The sequence below is a fragment of the Cariama cristata genome, unplaced genomic scaffold (genome assembly GCF_000690535.1).
Source record: "Cariama cristata isolate BGI_N322 unplaced genomic scaffold, ASM69053v1 scaffold153, whole genome shotgun sequence".
Classification (NCBI taxonomy): Eukaryota; Metazoa; Chordata; class Aves; order Cariamiformes; family Cariamidae; genus Cariama; species Cariama cristata.
In genome coordinates this window covers 13,251-34,213 of record NW_009609909.1, presented here as the reverse complement: position 1 = coordinate 34,213, position 20,963 = coordinate 13,251, and the positions used below count along the sequence as shown (strand labels likewise).

The window sequence follows — 20,963 nt, the reverse complement described above, 5'->3', positions numbered from 1 at the left end:
CCTCCCGCTCCTGCTATGACTGAAAACCAGAGCAGTAGCGTACCTGCCATTTCCCAGAGAGCTGCTGTCACTAACGGTTAAATAGCACTACGTACACTTACAGTAGAAAATTATTCTATGTGTTCCTCCAACACCTTATCATACACCAAAATGAGTAAATCGTTAGAGGGGCTTTAGGGAAGAAGTACTCCCACTGTCCTAAAAAAAAAAAAAAAAAAAAAAAAAAAAGTACATATTTCCAATTTACAGCTCATAATGCCAAATTCATTACCTTGAAAAAGACCTTGATAATGCCAGCACTGAGCTGTAGAATAGAAGTTTAAAAAACCCCCACATTTATTCATGCATATTCACTATTGAGAGACAACATTTTAAGAGAGAAGGATCCTGGTGAATGTAAGGTACAGTTACTCAGTTAGCCTGCCCCAGGAACGAGCTAATAAACATTGTCAAGAGAGCCGGGAGAGCTATGTCATAGCAGTAGCAGTGAGTTATGCTACAGGATTTCAGGTAAAATCCCAATGTAAATAAATGTTTTTCACTAAACTAAGTAATTTAGAAATATTCTTTGTACAAAAAAAGTTAGTACGCTTCTCTAGCAAAATCTTGATCAAAACATTTAAGAACTATCATCTATTACAAATACTGAAGTGCTACTCAGAGACTTCAGACAGCACAAACGGGCTGCCTCAGCTTGCTTTCTGCACATAGAGAGTAAGCGCCAAGTTTCAAAGGCCTTCAGTTTACTGACCAGCAATTAGGCACATTCAAAACAAGAGATTTACGAAAACAGATTATACAAGTTTGGGTTTTTTTAAACAAACAAAAAGAGACATTTTAACAAGACTAAGATTTAATTTTTAAAATTTGACATTTAATACAAATATGTCAGGATAACACAAATACAGCTGAAATATGCCAGTGTCTGAACTTTTATTTAACATGCAAAAAAAAAAAATCAATTAGAACACATAAAAACCCCACCTATAAGCTGTAATTTTACATTTATACATCAGAAGTGTCCATTTTAAGAAGTTGAAATAATTAATCAATAACATCTAAATATGGATTTATACTACTGGAACATCTGCATACTCTAATTCTATATTTGCCCACAGTCTGTAATGACAATTCTTCCATTTACTAGCCCTTTAGGAGAACCAAAGGATTCAATCTTTTTCACGACATCCATTCCATCTTTCACAAACCCAAATACCACATGCTTGAAGTCCAAGTGTTCTGCTTTTTTGAGCGTTATGAAGAACTGAGAATTATTCGTATCCCTGCCCTTATTTGCCATTGACAACAATCCAGGGCCAGTGTGTTTCACTTCAAAATTCTCATCTTCAAATGCTGTTCCATAAATCGACCGTCCACCTGTTCCATCATGGTTAGTTATATCACCTCCCTTAAAAAAAAAAGGGGGGAGGGCACAGCATTAACTTACAAGTCCCAAACACAAACCAACTGCACAATTATATTCATTTTTAACAGTAAAGACTTTGCTTTGGTGAAAACTAAGAATGAGTTTTTCAAGTACCATATTTACTTCGATATAAGGCTTCCCAGTTTCAGCAGCTTTGTTCATGGTAATGGAAGCAGTACTGGGAAGTTTATCCCTTGTTTATTCTGAACACAGCAATTTATCTTCCTGCTCCACATGCTAAGCACTCCTCTAGGCCTGTCTTTCCCACTGCCTGCTTCCTGCATCACTTGGCCCTTATAACTGGGACCTGCGTCATCTCACTGAAGGCCTGTCCTTGCTTAGTCCCTGCAGGCACAGAATTGATCATCTAAAAAAGGTTAAGCTACCAGTGACCAGTAATTTCTTGTTTCTGTGCAGGCAGCAGCTTTTGCCACATTACCGCTTGTTCAGAACAGCAGCTACTGCTAGTGAGCAGTGCCTTTCATCTTTCTGCAAGTCAGCAAGCTTCTAGCTCCCAATTATTTGACTATACACATAAATGTGATGGTATAGTTTACAGTATCTTTGAAGGAAAGCCTTAATTCTCATTTTAAATCTTCTCACTCTACCTGGAGAAAGTTTAGGCAAAGCAGAGCAAACTTAAGACTATACTAATTTCATGTGATAAAAGCTCACTTTTTGTCAGGGTATACATGGTGCGGTTAATTGTTTTCAAAGAAAGTCTGCTCCTTATAGGATGTGGGACACCCTGAGACAAGGTTAAACCCTAAATGAGCAATGCTGCTTTCTGTATCAGAAAGGCACAAGGTTTTAACAGAAGAGCCATAAAGGGCATACTTCAGACACAGGTGATACTGAATCAAGGGACTGGAGAATTTTTTATTCTGATGACAAGCCATTCACGTATTACTGTCTACTTCTAAATTTGTAGGAGGTCATGCCTTGTCTTCAGGGACATAGTGACATGCAGCAACATTAGCGTAGCATGCAAGGAAGTTGGTTCATTCTGCCTGTTATGTGTCACTAAAACTCACTGAATTATTAACGAGAATTTTAGGAAAGGAAAGGTCTGAACTATGACTGATCACCTAAGCCTTCAGCATTTATGAAGAACTTGCTAGTGCTACAGAATGCACCCAGAGGTTTGAAGCCAACACTGCCTACGTGGGGGTTCAGATGCGCTGCAGGCTGATACCCTTGGTGAAAAATTTGCATATTTTAAGGAACACGCCACTGCGTGATAGAGAGATCTAGAAGATTTCTTTTAGATGGAAACTTGAGCATCTAAAATATTTGGAATATCAGTTTTAAAGTGCACATTATCTGAAATACAAAGTGTACTTTAAAATGCAAGAGAAGCCTGGAAAGTAAGTGTTCTTAGCAGGTGAGCATATAGAAGTTCCTCTCTGTAGAGAGAGAAGGCTGAATGGTAGCTTTGGGAACTCCTACTTTCCTTGGTGTTCCTGCTCAGCAATAGGCCCCTTGTCCATTGTAAGGGGAGAGATCTCTATCTACGTTTTTTCTTCCACACTAACATTGCAGCACTACGTAACACCAAAGCATCAGGCAGCTGGCAGACACAGGTAAAAAGCATTTGGCTTAGGGCAGCACATGCTGCTTGCACCATCTCGCATCTCCTTGTAGGGCAAGGGCAGATGAAAGGATCTTGTGCACTGGATTCATGCTTCCAACAAGAACATGCTATCTTGTATAAGTGATTTTTTGAAGTGTCATCGTTAGTCAAGATGCATCTCATTCTCTCAATGAAGAGTCACCCTGTTATGCTTACCTGACACACAAAGTCAGTGACTATTCTGTGAAAGCTGGAGTTCTTGAATCCAAATCCTTTCTCTCCTGTGCACAGGGCCCTGAAATTTTCAGCAGTTCGAGGGACGATATTTGAGAACAGCTCCATGGTAATGTGTCCTAAAGGTTCATCATCAGCAGAAACTTCAAAATACACAATGGGATTGGTGTCCTTTGACAGTCCTGCTGCCAGAGATAAGTGTCCCTTTTGTAGTTCTGACAAGCTCAGCTGGCATTCTTCAAACCTCTTCTTGAAAGCATTAGCCATTTCCTGGCTTTTAAATCTGACTGCAAGTTGCTCTATTTTTACTTCACCATCTGAAAATAAATCCGAGAACAGGTTTCTTTAGTTCAGTATAGTCAGAAATAGCTTTCGTCTTATATAATCTGCAGGAAAAAACAAAGCCACAGAAACTACAGACCACCTAGAAAAAAACAAAAACCACCTCAAAAACACTCACCAGCGTAATCTGTGGCTGTCCAAATTAAAGCATTGTTTGATGTATCAGAGGGCACTAAGTTCATTTCTTTGGTGATGACGTGGTTTGCACAGACTTTAAGAACTTGGTCTCTTCTCATTAGGACTCTATAGTATTTCTTCTGTGTATGGAAGAGGATCTTTATCTCTCCAACACCACGCTCCTTCCACTGAACAGCATCCCTGTCCCATCTATAAAGTTTTGCCCTCTCTTTGAAAAGAATTTCTTCATCTTCTTCTCCAGATTTTACCTCCACCTACAAAAACAGCACAGTAGAGTAGCTGTGATTTCCCAGAGAGCTGCTGTCACCAACAATATTAAATGGTATTACATACACTTATGATGATTCTGACATTATTACAATGGAAAATTATTCAATATGTTCCTTTCTCCAACACCATATTCAGCCTACACCAAAATAAGTAAAACATCTAGCCTTTTCAGAATTTAAAAGCTCAATAAATTCCACTACTTGAGATTAATTATAGCACTGCAATACTATGTCACCATGCTGCATTATGGTCTCGGTGGGCATTTGTTGGTTTTTGCTTTAGTAGTGGGTTTTCTGTTTGGTTGGGGTTTTGGTGGGTTTTGTTGTGTTAGGTTTGTTTGTTTTTTTAAGAAAAAAATAATCAATCATGCATTCTGGCAAGTTTCCCAGGAAAGTTTCAGGTTTGCTGAATCATGTGCACACTGAGACGTGAGGATATAGTACTATTACCATTCCAAGCATTACCTTTTGAACATTGTTACAGAACTGGATATTTGCATTTGAACAAAATAAACACCAACTGAGTGTATGAGTGTAACAAACTGAGGCCTGACAGCCATATCTCCTCCTCACTTTATGTATGCGTATTACTGGTCTCTAACCTCCTTTAGTTAAGACATCTTCCAAAGATGAGGAAACACTTGAGAGAACTGGAGAAACGCATGACAAACAACTCTTTGTGGAGGGAGAAATGGGACTGAAGAAGAGAAGCAGCAAGTAAGGGAAGAAAGAAAATCACAGAAGTCAATGTGACACACAGATGAGCAAAGGCATCCCAAATTTTGAAGACGGCAGTTGAAGGAATGTTATGAACTACATCAGATTTGCTGTTCAAATTAAAGGACACTGCATACTGCTTATTTGTGCTCTACCTCTCCTGCTTAATAATTATACTAATCTATAATTATATTATTATAGGAAAGCCAGATGATAGACCCATTTCAAACTTTTCTGATGTTATTAGGCTCACTACAGCTAAATACCAAATCAAGACATGAACAACTGTGAGAAGCCTCACTCAGAAAGTTATAAGGCTACCTTCAAAGTCAAAGGTTCTCCTACTTCTTGAAAAACAATTTATTTTCAAACTAACAAAGTTCGTTCCCTTAGCCTTCAGGTGAGGTTAACCGTACCACATCTTTATTGCTTATCGATTCCAGAAATCTCTTGCCTAGCTTAGAGTAAAAATTTTACCTTGGCATGGCTTTCACAGATCTGAATCTCCAAGTCACTGATACAAAGCCACTGCCGAGCTGTATTAACACTAACAGTTATTCAGCGTCCCCCTTGGTTTTCAACTGTGCTAAAACGAATCAGTTTTAGCTTTTACAAGTTATGTGTACAAATTTGCATACTGATCAACACTCAGTCAAGGTATAATGAAAAAATGTTGAAGATTTTAATTGATGCACCAGGCACTTCCCGAGTGCTAAGCTGTACTAGGATTAAAATGGCAGGTGTTTCTACGTAGGCAGTGCAAGAAATATAGAACAAAGCCCAAAACACAGAAAGCAAAGTTGGTTAAGCAAAGCATTTTTTAAACGCTGGCTGTGTTAGCAGACATACTTATCTTAATGTTGTTTTATATTCCAGTAGTCACCTTACCTCTGGTAAGGACACAATTGGCTCAAAGTGGATATCATCACTATGTACCACCTCATCATCACTACCACCTTCATCTTCATCTGCTTTATGGGTTGTCTCTCCAAACACAGCTGCTCCTGTATTTGCCCATTTGAAGTTTTTATCTACAATTACAAGAGTTATATTTTAGATTTTGTGTAGTTCTTTCTTCCTGACAAAAACTTACGAAAAACTCTTGTTAACTGATCGGTCAGTAGAGATTTGGTGCACAAAAGGTATATTGTATGAGGCGGGAGTCCAGCTGAGTGTCTGTCTCAGGGACTAGTCTAACCCACCTTTTGAGCCAAAAGCAAAGTCTCCAGAGTTTTTGGAAGCCAGATCCGCAAATGACAAGCCTGCAGTATTGCCGAAACCGAGTGAGATGGTTCTGTTTTCTATCAAAAAAAGAGAGGAAAGTCAAAGGTTTTTCTCTGCCTTCCTTAAAGAAAATGCATTTAAATGTTATGTACTCACAAGAATAAACTGGAGAAGTCTCTACGGTATTTTTATCTTCCAACAAATTAAAAGTTTGCGTGACACTTGTCATAATGACAGTCATTTATTATGGTTTAAAAAAAGGCTCAAGACCATACGAGATAGTTTCAGCATGCTACTTCTGTGCAGATCCACAGAATTCCAAAAAGCATTCATATGGTATTTAACAGTAAACTGAAAGTGCATCATTTATAAATTATGCAACGGACACTAGCATTGCTCTGTTGTAGTGCCATTTGAACACACCAGAATTTGATATATCAAATTATTTTAGTGCCCAGCCACATTTTTACTAGATTGGTACTCATACTTCTAACTCAGTATTGGTACTACTTCTCTCCAACGCAGCAACTACATTAGATAAACTAATCTACACAAAAGCATACTTAGGTTCCTACAAAAAAAACCCAGAACACCCTCTTGACCTTACCTTGTGTTGACTCTGAACAGTCAGAATCACTTTTTTTAGTTGACAAATCTACAGGTTTGTCATCAGCTTCTGATGAAGTCTGAGATACCTGCACAGTTTCCGTGGTGGAATTTGGTTCTTCATTGTTGCTAGCTGACTCAACAAATACTGTCACCTCACTAGTTGGAGTAGGTACTTCTTCCTTACTTGTACAGACTAAGTCAGTTGAGCTTGTAACCTCATTCTCCTGAGATTAATAAAAAAGTAAAATAATAAGCAAATAAACTAGAAGAGCCTAGTATTCAAACCACCTCCTCAGGAGATTAACAACAGTCATTTTTGAAACAAAGGACACCAAGAAAAATTGTTATTGTAAGGTTTCTGAAGTTTGTCATTACACTTAACACACAAGGACATTAACTTGACAAGAGACTGAAATATCTTTGAAGCAGTATGAGTTCAAAAAAATACTATTAATTCCTGAAATCAATTAGTCCTTATATATACACATTAGAGTGATTTTAGAAGCCAAAGCCATTTATACTTTATGACAACAGCTGCACCTCCTTTCTCTTCCCAAGGAACTTAAGATCTAAGCTTCCGTTTCAGTGTTGGCAAAGACTTAAGGCACAGCCATAGAGTCAAATAATTTTTCTCTACTGGATGTTTTAGTTCTTACAAGGTGCAAACTATGTAAAGTCTCACATGTATATGAAGTAATTGTACGAGTTTTATGACAAAAAGTTTAGTAAAGGTTTAGTTCTTACTTTCATTTCTTGAATTTTAACTTCTGTCTGAAAGTTTTCTGGACTATCATCCTCAGTATCACTGCTGACACTACAGACAGATGTAGAAGGAACCTGCAGAGTTTCTGCTTTAGCCTTCTCCTCAGGAGCTGGTTTCTTTTCCAAAGTAGTAGCACATTCTGTTTCATTGCTGAATTCACTTTTTCCTGTGATGCCTACTGCAAAGAATAAAAATTAGTGGAAAACAGCTGGGAAGGCAGCTAAATACTGAAGTTATTTTTGGCACCTACATTATAAAATAACCTCGTGACAGCCGGAGCAACTTGAAGTAAGACTTCAAGAGATTTTCAAATAGCATTATTGTTTAAACAGTGGAAGTGAAGACTAACTTACTTAACTCCACTCAGGGTGGCTGGAATTGAAAATTCATCATACTTGGTTTTCTATTGCTATCAGGGAATGAATGAAGATGAAGAGCTCAATCTTTGCAGCTGCCCCTACTAATAGCTTGCTTCAACATTTGCTTATATTTCAGATGGCTCAATATATACCACCTCTTTCTAGCACATATCCTCAAAAAACCCTGAACTTCACTTCTAGAAGTATCTACCCAGATTTTCAGTTATGCAACACTGAAGTCTGATGCACAGCCAAAGTAGACATAAACATAAGCAGCAAATTCAATCTGCTACACCTGTACTTTTAGTATAAAGACCAAGCATCTTTTAATTGAACAATATTAACTCATAAATTTTACTTGCTACTTCTGCAGATAAATTTAAGTTTTCACAGATGTAGACAACTTTTGTCTTGTACAATATCATGCCAAGCTGCACTCTTCATATTCAGAAGGAGGGCTCAAGGTAGGATGACACTTTGATGTTCTTGTTTAGCAGCCACCTGAAATGTACACTTCTCATCTGGGTACCACTTTACTGCTAACTAACAGTTCCAACATACTGAGCTTAAAGCTGTATTTTGAGATGCAGCTTTTCCGTTCCTAGCATCACTGCTTCTAAAAACTATCTCAGGAAACATAAAATTAAACTCAGTGCCCAAGTGTCCTTTGGATTTAGAGCTTATGTTTCAGTATATAAAACACAATACTGAAAATTTCTTAAGACATACCTTTTACAGGATCTTGCAGTTTCTTCTCTTCTGAATCACTGGGATACAGTCTTCCATTAAGTTTCTTGACAGCTGTTTCATAGTCTTCATCTTAAATACAGGAAACAAGCGTAAGTTCTCAGGCATCCTCTGAATACAGAGAAGTCTGCTAAGCCCTTCCGACTCACAAGCCTAGCAAGCATGCACAATTTTTGCTTATGTTTTAAGAGTTCCACAGGTCAGCAAGTAAGCTTTCACTTCCTGTTCTGCATAGGTGTGCTTCAGTGTGCTATCAACATTTTTCTCAGCCTTGATTGTTACAGACAGATGGCACAGGTTTCGTTTTCAGAAAACACATTTCTTATTGAGTAATCTTGTTAAGAGTACCACTAAACAGAATTGGGAATACTGAAGATCTTTTATATAAAAAACTAGCAAGCTCAGGTATTTGTGGGAAAGTGCTTGTCTTCTCCCTATTTCTGTTGAATACAATGCCTCAGAAGTTCCATTTAACATGTTTGCTGCTGAATAAATTAAGAGTAATTTAGTTGCATGCAGTAAGATTTGATGTATATCCAGTTTTAGCATTAGGAATCTGATTTAGAAGAAAAATAAGCCATTAGTCTAGCATTTAGGGAACGTTAGCATGTTCCTTTTTCATAAGCACTGCCTTGTATTTGTCTCTAAAAAGAGTTATGGAAGTAAGTCTGTTGCTCAAATGAAACTAGGCTCAGATATCCGATTAGTCAGTCTTACCTAACCAACTGCATTGGTAATATGTGTGAATACTCGTAAGGCCCCAATACAAGTTACCTTCAGTCATTCCTGGGCCTCCATTGTACTATTTTGTCTTGAAGATCTGATCTGAATGTACATCTTTGGCCATAAGGAAGGTGACAGGATTATTTCCCATTGGTCAAAAATATTCAAGTCTCTAATGGTTCTGACAGTATTCATAGAACCACAGAGTATCTCAAGTTGGAGGGGACCCATAAAGGTCATCCAATCCAGCTCCTGGCTGCTCGCAGGACTATCTAACACTAAACCATACGACTCAGAGCATCGTCCAGATGCTCACTGAACTCCGACAGGCTTGCTGCTGTGACCACCACCCCGGGGAGCCTATGCCAGTGACCGACCACCCTCTCCGTGAAGAACCTTTTCCTAACATCCAACCTGAACTTCTCTTGACAGCTTCACTCCATTTCCTCAGGTCCTATCGCTGGTGACCAGAGAGAGGAGATCAGCACCTCCCCCTCCGCTGCCCACCTGCGATGAGGTCACCCCTCAGCCTCATTGACCTCAGCTGTTCCTCCTAAGTCTGGCCCTCGAGGCCTTTCACCATCTTGGTTGTCCTCCCCTGGACACAGTCCAATAGTCCAATGTCCTTCTTACACTGAGGCGGCGAAAACTGCACCCAGTGCTTGAGGTGGGGTCGCCCCAGTGCAGCGTATTACACCCTTTCCCCACAAAAAGACAACATGAAGATCACCTTTGGCACTCCTTACCATCATCCTCGTCACTCACATATCCAGGCTTATTCTTGTAACAGAAGAATGTAGAAGGTAGCTTGAGAAAGCCAGCAAGAGCTTGCTGTTCAGGGGTAGGTGTTAACTCGTAAACTATTACGACCTCATCAGATGGAAGATTATCTTCTGACACCGTCGTCTTCTCACCTTTTACAGAAATTGAACAAACCATTAAAACTGAATAATTTCAGAACAGGGAATAACATTAACCCCACATTGCCATTATTACAGAACTGAATTAATTCTAAGGCAGTTAGAAATACATTTGCAGCCTACATATTTTCTGCTGATCCACAGGAAACAAAAATCAAAGTTTCAGCATGCTAAGACAGAGCATCCTGTCAAAACTTATGAAATTTTAACCTGCACACCCAACTACATCCTGTTCTATCGCCTCTGGAATTCAAGTTTCAGAACAGAAACAGGCCTGCAACTTTATATTGTTACAAGGATTATTTAAGTCCTTATGTTAAAAAAAATACGACTGCGGAGAAGAGGGACAGCAGTTTTATCTAGAGGTAGAGAAGTAAACTTCAGGACTGAAACAAGGAAAAAGTGAAGTTGTCTACAGCAACGTGTCCTATTGGATTGCTTAAAAGTGCTTTAAGTTCTAGAAAATATTAAACCGCAACTGAATAGAACTTATTTCAGACTATCTACGGGAAAGCTGAGCTTTTCATTAGCTAATCTCAATTTACCATAACAGCTTTTGCTGAAACTTTTATTGTTACAAAAGTAAAGTAATTTTTAGTTCCACCTTGCTGATCAATAAAAAATACTGCTTTCAGCCTATTTAACTAGCTTTTCCAGCAAGGACAAATACCACTATCAATTTTGTTACATAGCCTTTTCTCCTCTCTCTTTCAACATTAAGTTGTCTATTCCACTTGTATTGAAAAAATGCTGCATCATCAAAGGTTAAAACTGAAAGTACAGCCTAGAGCAAACTGCAGAAAAACATGTGGCTATAAGTACAAGCAGACAGCTTTGTAAACAAAGATTTGAGTTGATTATGAGAGAATGGAAGCAAAGAGGAAGGATATACCAGTTTAAGCATTACGTATTGTTTGGCTGGTGTTTTGTTTGTTTGAGTTGGGTTTTAGTGCTGTTTTCAGAGGGGGAGATTGGGGGTAAAGATGTGAGAAACATTTGTTAACTATTGATAAGAATTACTCCATAAGCATGCCAATATCCACACATCAGCTGTTTCTAAGAAGCATCTGATTGCTTTAGTACGTCAGCCTATTAACATTCTCCGGGTTTGAGTCAGCAGAATTTGAAGGATGCTATCAAAAGCTCACTGTTCTTTTCATTAGAAAAGATGTGGTAAAGTTTGCGGCACAATGTAGTCAGCGGGAACCCAAATCTTCAGCGAGGGAACCAGATTACTACTCAGTTCCTGAGGAACACTGATTTTCCTGCTCATGCAATTTGATGTTCATCATTGCAAGAGGAGACAAGGACCAAAGAGAAGTGTAATGTTTACAGAAATGCCCCTTGATCCTCTGACACAACTGACACTAAAATAAATCTGCTATTTTAAAAGTAGTTTTCCCTCTAGTATCTTCCAGTAGATTAAGAGCAATATAAAGAATAGCAGAGTTAAAGCAAAATCCAAAGTATTAGTTCAAATTTAAGGCTTTTTTCAAAGTGTTCCCTCCCCAACCTTTGCTCCAGTTGACTGTCCCTTTGATTACAAGTTAATCATTTCAGGCATTTATATACCAGAGTGTAGCTCAAACCCATTACCAGCACATACAGTCTTATAGAGTAATCCTTTATGCTCACTTTTTTTAGAGCTCAATAGCTCTTCTGAGCCTGTATAAAGTAAATGCAGGATAAAATTCTTGAACAGCGAATTTCTAAGTTCATATCATAACAGCAAGCTATAGATGTTTTCATCTATTTTCCTCAGAATCTTATGCAAAAAACTCATTAACCCTAGCTGATTTAAGAATTAGGAGTACATCTAGTACCTTGTTATGAAAATATGCAGGTATCCTGCATATTAGTATGTACTTTATGCTCTCAGATTAGTTAAGCAAATGTCTCAATTGGACTAAATTTGCACCAAGTTCACCACAGAGGTTTAAGTGTGCAGTATTTAGTCTTACAGTCATTAAACGTTACAGCAAAACCCAGCTTTCCTTAGGATTAGAGAATTTTCAAAAATGTATCTGCAACAATAAAAAAAAAATTTCTTCCAAAGTCAGGTAGATGGCAAAAGCGTGGCCTTCCTTTAGTCAGAGCAGTATAAAAGTTAGCTAGAAGCCCTGGCAACAGATGATACGGTCCATCCTATTCAACAGGCAGCATTCCCAAAGAATCACCATGCAGTTTCTTTCAGTAGTCTTTGTGCAATGTAGCTGAATAAGAGAAATACATTAAGTCACCTCAGATTAATCCATAGGTAAAGCTCCCCATGAAACTGATCTATCCAACACTGCATTAAGATCCTACCATTCCAAATATCCAAAGTGACAAAAGGGTTTAACAACGATGACTAAGATTACAACCTGTATTTGCCCTCAGAATACTAAGACTGAGCAAGATGTTCACTGATTCACTTAAGTCAGTTTATGCTCATCCTCCCCACAAGAAAGTTAACTTTTCTTATTCAAAAATGCTGCGAACAGCTTAAATATATCTTCACAGGCAGCCAGGAAAACAAAGAGCCATGCATAGGTACAACATATTCTTAAAAGACTGCTGGTTTTGTGATAATAGAACTTTCTACTCAGGCGAAAAAACCCACACAAAACATCGTCAGCACATGGAAGGAACAAAATAAAGAACAATACCATGCACAACAGTTCTTTTCACTGGGGTACTGTATTTTTGCTTTTGTTTCAACTGACATTAAGACTAGGCAGGCCTAAATATCTAGCTAGTCACAATACTAATTTTTTTTTTTTTTAATCATGCATGTATCTGTGAATATCTTCGGGATATAAGAGAAAAGCACCAGAGTTTAAACCTTAATACAGTAGCATGCAACTGACATCACTTTGATTCAAACTCATAAAGCACTTACAAAAAGCTCATGACCTGACCTCAGAAAAACTTAAGTACTTTTGCATGGAGGTGCAGAACTACTCTGAGCTTAAATTGCTTTTGAATGTTGCAGGAGCACAACTCAGAAGCTGCTGCCCGAAAGACGTTCCCCATGAAAAAGCCTCAAATTATATTTGCATCAGGTAAGCTTGAAAACCTAATTTGGAAAGGACTTCTCAAAGTTATTTGCTATTAAGTCAGAGCTCAAAACAAAGCCACCAAAAAGCTACATTGAAGACAATTACCAACTGTAAATACATCACTAAGTATATAAACATATCCTAGTTATCAGCAGAGTAGAAGTGAAGAACAGTTTGAAGTACCAGAAGGGCATATTTTGTTCGGTTGGTTTTTTTAACTACACACACCCCGTCTCACACACCCCCCATCTAAAAAACAGGATCCATCTGAGGTAGCAAAAGTTCTTGTATGTATGCATTGGTGCAGAACGCTTAATCACTTCACATTAGGGACATCAAATGATGAAAAAAACCCTGAATTGTTAATAAACTCCATGCACAGGGATGCCTAAAAACACAGAACAGTTGACTTTAGATCATATACACAGGAGTTCAGTGTTCAAATAAGAACAACTTCTCTAGAAATACAGTTTTGGGAAAATGGTGTTTGCAATGACATTTTGACATTTTTAAACAACGTAATACATCAGCATTAGAAGATTGTCTTGTGCAGACCAGAATAAAAATTTGCTTTTTTAAAATTAAAATGCTGTTGAACTATGTAAGTCAAGCATGCTTAGAGCAAGCACGCTTACAAGAAGCACCATTAGTGACATCTTGGAACTACATATAATCAAAACTGTAAGCTCTAACAGTTTGGGTTGCAGGTTCCAAACATAAACAAATCAGTTATGCAGCAAAAGTTTTCTGACCAACTAAGGTGGACTTCATATTATACATGAAGTATATACACATAAGCAGTAGCTAAGGAGCTGGCTCTCTCATTTCTGTGCGCTCCTTGTTTTTACAAGCGCAGTAGTTAACATACTGGTAATCCGGAAACTGAAACATTTCCAGCAGAGAGACTAAATACATTCAAGCGTTTTACTGGATAACTTGTCTTGAGATCTTCAAGCATATTTCACTGAAGTAGAAGATCTCAAGCACTAAGCGATGTATTCTCTAAAAATAACAGGAGAATTTAATTTCTTTAGAAAAAGGGAATTTTAGAGATCCAGCGTCCATGTTCAGTAAAACTGTGACAGAGAAGCGCAAGGCAGATACCCTCAGAAAATAAGGCAAACAGAAGCCAAAAGCTTAAACAAGGGCATCCATTGTGCTAGCTCATATTAACACACTACGGGCTAGAGACATTCTCCAATAGGACACACCCAGTAGTCAGACAAGCAATTTTAAGTACTCTTCTTCAGCATGCATGTTAGTTGTAAGGATTACTGAGCCAACTGCTTTGCCACAGTTGGGTTACTGTCCATGCCTGCTAAAGTGTTTTTTTATCACACATTCAGTGCAGTATGTAAATACCTTTACTATCAGGTTGCAAGGAAGATGTGCTTGTCCAAAAGGCCATTGGATTAGATTTAAAAAGGCTAAAATTAAATCCTAAAAAATAAATTGTTTGTATTTAAGTGTTTACCTGGAATTTTAAAAGGGTAAAACAGACTTATCTATGTTCTGGAAGCATTCCATAATCATATTTCACAGTAGGACATTTCATTTGTTAATTCTACAAAAGCTTATCCAAGCCACATGAATAGACTGCAGCTATTATCTTCCGCCACGTCACTTTATTATACTTCAGTTAGTAAACAGACAGTATATCTTCATAATTCTGAGACTAGTATGTAAATTAAAAACTATCATCTGATTAAACAGTCTTGCACAGATGGGAAGCAGCACATGAAGCCTTCGAAATGCTAGTAAATCCCATTCTTCTCACAAAGACACTTCAGCACATTATAGTGGCCACGTCGCAGCCACAACTTCTGCAAGCGCATCTTTTTCAGTGTCAGAAACTGTGTAACTGAGGATGTAATCACATGATCTCTTTTCAGGCTAAGAAAAGAGGCTCATAACTGGCGTTATTTAAGCTACAGATCTGAAATTGCAGAGGCCAAACAAATTTATAGTGAGTAGTTTTAGAATACCTCTCTGTTCAGTCATGGGGATAATTCCAATTTTAGCTGAAGCATACATTTGCTGTTCTCGCCCTTGCACCACTCGGAGCAAAGGCCCAGGTATAGCCACTACCAATCCAATTACCTATTTAAGTCTCAAAAGGTGAATCCACAGGTCCTTCTTTAGGCACTTAAGCCTGAGATTCAGCTACAGCGCTTCACAGAGTTATAGCTCCTACCCGAAATCCCCTTTCTCACTAATCTTTTGTTGATCCATCCTGCATCACACATTATGATTTAAAAATCACTCCTTTAGTTGAAACTCTTGAGAACTTGTGGAGACGTGGCTACGCGCATTAGAACTGAAGGAAACCACATATTATTGAGACAACAAAGAATACTGAATAGCATAGAGATGACTGCTTAATAAGCTGTGTAATTTATTCAATTATTAGTTCAATTGACACTCACCTTTTTCCAGAATTCTAAATGAGAAGTTAGAGGGTCCATCTTGTGTTGAAGCAGGCAAGTTGTCTACCTTGCTGTCTAGAGGCTTCTGAGGAGCACTAAAACTTTTTGGTGGTTCAGAGACTTCCAGTTCTTTCTGCACTGTCTTCTGAGACACTGGAATATGGTCTTCACTCTTTCTGGGAGGATTAAAGCTGAAGCCAAAGAGAGAGCCAGTGGCTGAAGTATTTCCAAACGTGAATGTCTTTGACTTTTCATTACTGAAAATGCTCTTGACAGATTCAGATCCAAATACAAACTTTGGAGGAGAAACTACTGTTTTTGTTGGCGTTTCAGAAGTGTTTGACACCTCTGTGACCTCTACAGTTACATCTGAAGTATCATCACCGTGGCTGAGGTCAGTTCTTTCTCTGGTAGTTTCTTCCAGTACAGCTACAGCGTTTTTACCACATGGAGATTCCTTCGGCGTATTGGCACGAGAAGAAAGAGGTGTTATCAGTGTCTCTCTCTCTTGGGCATGCTTTGCTTCATCAAAAATTTGCTTAAATGAGTCTGCAACATCTTGCAGCTTGAATCGCACAGCTAGAAGTTCTATTTTCCTTTCCCCATCTGCAAAATCACATGCAGTCCACACCCAAGCTCTATCAGACCCTTTCATTTGTTGCATATTCATATCTGGTGTTATTCTGTGATTGGCACACAGTTTTAGAACCTGGTCCCTTCTCATTACTATACGCACTTGTTTGTTGTCATAGTTCTGTAGTATCTTGATATCCCCAATACCTCTCTCTTTCCACTGATTAGCATCTTTATCATACCTGTAGAGCTTAGCTCTGTGACTGAAGACAACTTGCTCATTTTCCTCACCGCTGGTCACTTCCACGAGATCAGGCAGAGGTACCACAGGTTCAAAGTACTGCCCATCTCTCTCTTCTTCTTGAGTAACATCAGAATCTTCATCTGTGCCTACTGATGTTCTACTTTGGTTCTGTTTGGCAGGCGATTTGGATGGGCTCAAGGCAGATTTAAAGCTGAAACTAAAACCTGTGGTAGACTCTCCAAATCTAAACAGATTTTTCCTTACGGGGCTGCTTGCAAGAGGTGATGCGTATACAGAACTACTTACGCTATCATCCAACGCTTCTTCACGCAAGTCATAGTTATCCCATTCCAGAGTAGGCCCAGTACTTTCAGCATGTGGCTTTATAACCAGATCAGAAGTACTACTGGCACAAACAGAGTTTACATTTTCCTCTTCTGACAGTTTAGTTTTGTCATCCGTCAGAAATGTTTTGAGATCTTTTAAGCCACACTTCATTTCTTCCGCTTTCTGTATAAGCTGAGCTGTCCTACCTGTATCAACAAGTTTATGGGGTGTCTGCAGTGGTATATCTAGCAGTAGCCTCTGACATTCTTCAAACTTCTGTTTGAACTCCTCAGCCTGCTCTGGTGTCTTGAATTTTGCTGCCAGATGTTCCAACTTTGCATCACCATCAGAGAAGTCACTCGCCATCCACATCCATGCTTTGTCTGAGCCAGACAGCTGTTTCAAGTTCATTGTTGTTGTTATCCAGTGATTTGCACACACCTTCAGTACCTGTTCACGCCGCATTAATATTCTTACTTTGCCATTTACTTCATTTTTAAGAATCTTCAGGTTGCCCACCCCACGTTCTTTCCATTGGCTTGTTTCTGGATCAAACCTGAACAACTTCACTCTCTGGCAGTATAACACCTTCTCATCTTCCTCTCCTGTAAATGGTTCTACTTTTTCAGGCATCTGAACTATAGGTTCAAAATGGATATCATCACTGTCCTCTGTCTTATACACATCATCATCCTTGTCACCAAGCTCAGCAGATGTATTCGCTGTCTGATCCATTTTAGAATTCTGTGAAGAAAACAGTTTTTCACCTGCACCTGAAAAGCCTTTGAAGTTAGGGTCTTTTTTGCCAAACTGAAAGCCTTCCCCAGGAGTACTTTTTGCAAGCTCAGCAAAAGTAAAAGTGCTGCTATTTTGCCCAAAAACAAAATCATCTTTCTCCTTGTTTGCCGTTTCTTGAAACTGGAATGTAATTCCACTATCTGAAGGTGGTTCCTTTTTGTCTTTTTCATCAGTGTTTTTTAAGTAGTCAGTTGTACACTCTTTGGATGGCCCATCTTTCTTAGTGGTACTTTTACTAGACTCTTGTATCCCAAATTTAAATCCATCTGCAGGCACTGGCATTGAAAAGCTAAATCCTTCCTTTGCAGACTTAGCTTCAGTATCAGAAGGAATCTGAAATGTAAATGATGGCGTCTTGCCTTGCTCAGCAAGACCAAACTTAAAGTCCTTTTCTAAGAAATCACACTTAAAGCCTGTTCCCAACTGTCCTCCAGCAGGTCCAGATAACTTACTTTTCAAGCCAAAAGCAGAAGTTGATGAAGCACCACTAGCAGGCTTACCAGATGGATTTGGTGTTTGGCAGGCTATGCAGGCTGATGAAGAACCCTCATTCCTCACAAGACAAGTACTACAATCCCACTGCCCTTCTTTTTTAGTGAAAAGCCCTTCAAATCCATTTTTCTGTGGCTTGCTTGCATCAGCAATGGAACCAAACGTGGGAGCAGTGGATGCCTGAACAGGAGGTACAGGCACATTTGGCTGATTTTGAGAGTTAGGATTCTGACAAGAACAACAGTTCAGATCTTTTGCTTCATTTTGGACTAGGCATACAGAGCACTCCCACTGATCATCTTTTTTAGAAAAAGCAGCTCCCAAGTCATTTTGAATAGCCTTTGGGGCAATTGTTTGGCCAGATTTAGAGGAAGTTTGTTGATCAGATATCGCTGCGTTAGTTTTGTTTGGATTCTGGCAGGCACCACACTTGGAGGCAGTGGGTTCATTTCTTACTAAACAGACGCTGCATTCCCATTGACCTTCCTTTTTAGCAAAAGAAGATCCAAATTTGCCCTGCATAGCATTACCGTTGGCTTTGAAATTTGCAGCAGGGCCAGTTAACAGGGTACCATGTGTTTCCCACATATCTGGATGCGGACTTTGACATGATACGCATTTGTTTGCAGTTGCTTCATTTGGAACTAAACATACTTTACACTCCCATTGATCCTTCTTCAAGAGATGCTGCCCAAATCCACCAGCAGAATAGGTTTGCAAGGCTTCCTTTCCAAACGGAAACGTGGTAGGCGCAGACGTCGTTGATGTTGATGTAGCTGTGAAGCTGCCTTTGCTATCAGATTCACTGCTCACCCCATCTTTTGGGAACTGAAGGCCAAAGTTCAGGGTCCCAGAAACAGATCTGCTAGGCTCCTTGAAGTCCTGATTTGTTGTTTCACTTGCAGTCCCACTACTCTGAGTCACAGATGTGTCAACGTTTGATCCCAAGGTTTTCAGAATATTCTGTGACTCCTCAAACTTACTTTTGAAAAGCATTGCTTCCTCAGGTGTTTTAAATCTAATTGCAAGCTGTTCTGGTTTTGGCAACTCATCTGCATAATCCAAAGCAAGCCATACAAATGACTTGTCTGATCCAGCATTCAGAGTTAATTTCATATCAGTATTTATGTAGTGATTTGCACAGATCTTCAGCACTTGGTCCCGCCTCATTAACAGACGAAATTTGCCAGATACTTTATGTTTCAGTATTTTCACATTTCCAATACCCCTTTCTTTCCATTCTTTAGATTCTGCATCAAAACGAAAGAGCTTGGCTCTGTTGCAGAAGAATTCTTCTTCATCTTCCTCACCCGTCTTCACTTCAATCTTGTCAGGAAGTGGCACCACAGGATCAAAATGAGGACCATCATCATCCTCATCTTCACCATGGGTGCTTCCTCCCTCTATTTCGTGATTTCTATTGGCCAAATCTGAATTTGAAGTCGTAAGTACAAGCTCGCTTGGTTCTTGGACACTAACCATATCGCTCTTCTCAAAATCCACGCTTTTGTGTGCATTTTGTCCCACGTCTTCTCTAAAAGAGATGTCTGGATTATGTTTATTGTCAAAATTGAAGCTATTTCTTTGACTGTTTGTGTGATCGTTAACTGTTTTTTGTTCGATGCATCGATCATCCTGTAAAGGTGTATCAGATGTCAGAAGACCCAAGAGGCTTTCGCTGCTATTAAAACCCGCATTAGGAGGCTGTGCTGCAACTTGAAGAGAAGAAAAGGTAAAGTCTCCATCATCAGACTTGAAGTTAGTGTTGAATTTAAAAGTTGTTGGCTGGCTCGACTGTGCTGGTGTTGGCAGAGGTGTTTTTGATCCTTCTGCTGCTCCTGGCTGTCGAAATTTAGATTTTGGAAATTCTATTACTTTTGATTCTGCAGGCTTTAAAGTTGGTGGCGCGACTGAACGCTTTGTGAAATAGCCTGGTTTAGGCAATGGTGGATTTGTACTTGCCTGTGGAACGCTGTAATTGTAATACTCATCACTCGCACGAGGAGAAATGAGTCCAGTACCAGGAGAATCAAAACGCAGAGGTGTGCCATATATATCTTGGGAAAACATACAAGCAGAAGTGTTTTGCAGAGGTGGTGTATGCATCGGTTGTTGATAAGCATATATATGTTGCTGAGGTGCAAGTCGGTTCATGCCATAGACAGGAGCCTAAAGAAAAAGCAGAAAACAATTGCTTTGCTTAGTATGGTAACAGAGGACAAAGTCTTACTGTGCTGAAGCCCACATAACATGTACTTTTAAAAGAAGGGCATACTTTCATATGAGTTTAAATCTAAACTGATTTTAACTTAGTTTAAACCTTGAAGAGCATCTGAAAACAAGCACTGAAAAAGGGACACAAGATGAATGGTGGGTGGGGTTTTTTTGGTTTTGTTTTTTAACTTGTTTATGGGTTTTGTTTGTTTGTTTTGCTTTGTTTGTTTTTATTGCTGTTGTTTTTTCTGTCTTCGAAAAAAGCCTTGAAAACCCCATTCTCTTTTACCATACTACTTTGTGGGGGGAAAAATTAAGTGCTATCATACATACCCTGTAGGGGATATGTACCAGCATATTACAGACATATTTTGCTGTCTTTTCCTCCCAAACACCACATCCCAAAAATTAGGCAGAAAGATAAATTATCAGTTTATCCCTAGCAGTCCAAGTTTACCAAATACTATACAAGGAACTGCAATTACATCCACCTACATATAGAATCAAAAGCAATAATTTTCAGTACATCATTGGAAGTAGCTTAAGTGGATAGACGTGTTCTCACCTTCGTTGGTGTTACACTGGTTGCAGCCGTTCTGAGAAGATACTGAGAGTTATATGCAGGTGACTGGCTGTAGTAAACAGATGGGCCAGTGGTAGCAACTAAAAAGGCACAGCAGGAAAATAGTTTATACTTGATTCTGTTGTTGTTTTGAATGGACTCTCCCCAGTACATTGTCAATCATTAAAACATTTCTGCATTGTTTTCAGAAGTCAGTCTTAGTTTAGCCAAGCATTTAGATA

At 39.0% G+C, this 20,963-nt stretch overlaps 1 protein-coding gene across 1 annotated transcript in view; it reads right to left on the bottom strand.

The window, feature by feature from the left end:
- Nucleotides 1–834: 834 nt before the first annotated feature.
- RANBP2 (RAN binding protein 2) overlaps nucleotides 835–20,963 on the bottom strand; it is a 31,156-nt gene continuing 11,027 nt past the window's right edge. Inside the window, exons 18-29 of the mRNA XM_009697669.1 lie at nucleotides 20,725–20,822; nucleotides 17,653–17,786; nucleotides 15,512–17,589; nucleotides 9,871–10,038; nucleotides 8,384–8,473; nucleotides 7,277–7,470; nucleotides 6,531–6,756; nucleotides 5,902–6,000; nucleotides 5,588–5,730; nucleotides 3,694–3,967; nucleotides 3,216–3,550; nucleotides 835–1,408 (exon numbers count right to left, since the gene is read on the bottom strand). Coding sequence (XP_009695971.1) covers nucleotides 1,103–1,408; nucleotides 3,216–3,550; nucleotides 3,694–3,967; nucleotides 5,588–5,730; nucleotides 5,902–6,000; nucleotides 6,531–6,756; nucleotides 7,277–7,470; nucleotides 8,384–8,473; nucleotides 9,871–10,038; nucleotides 15,512–17,589; nucleotides 17,653–17,786; nucleotides 20,725–20,822 — 4,145 coding nt within the window. The 3' untranslated portion in view covers nucleotides 835–1,102. The remainder of the gene's footprint in view (nucleotides 1,409–3,215; nucleotides 3,551–3,693; nucleotides 3,968–5,587; nucleotides 5,731–5,901; nucleotides 6,001–6,530; nucleotides 6,757–7,276; nucleotides 7,471–8,383; nucleotides 8,474–9,870; nucleotides 10,039–15,511; nucleotides 17,590–17,652; nucleotides 17,787–20,724; nucleotides 20,823–20,963) is intronic.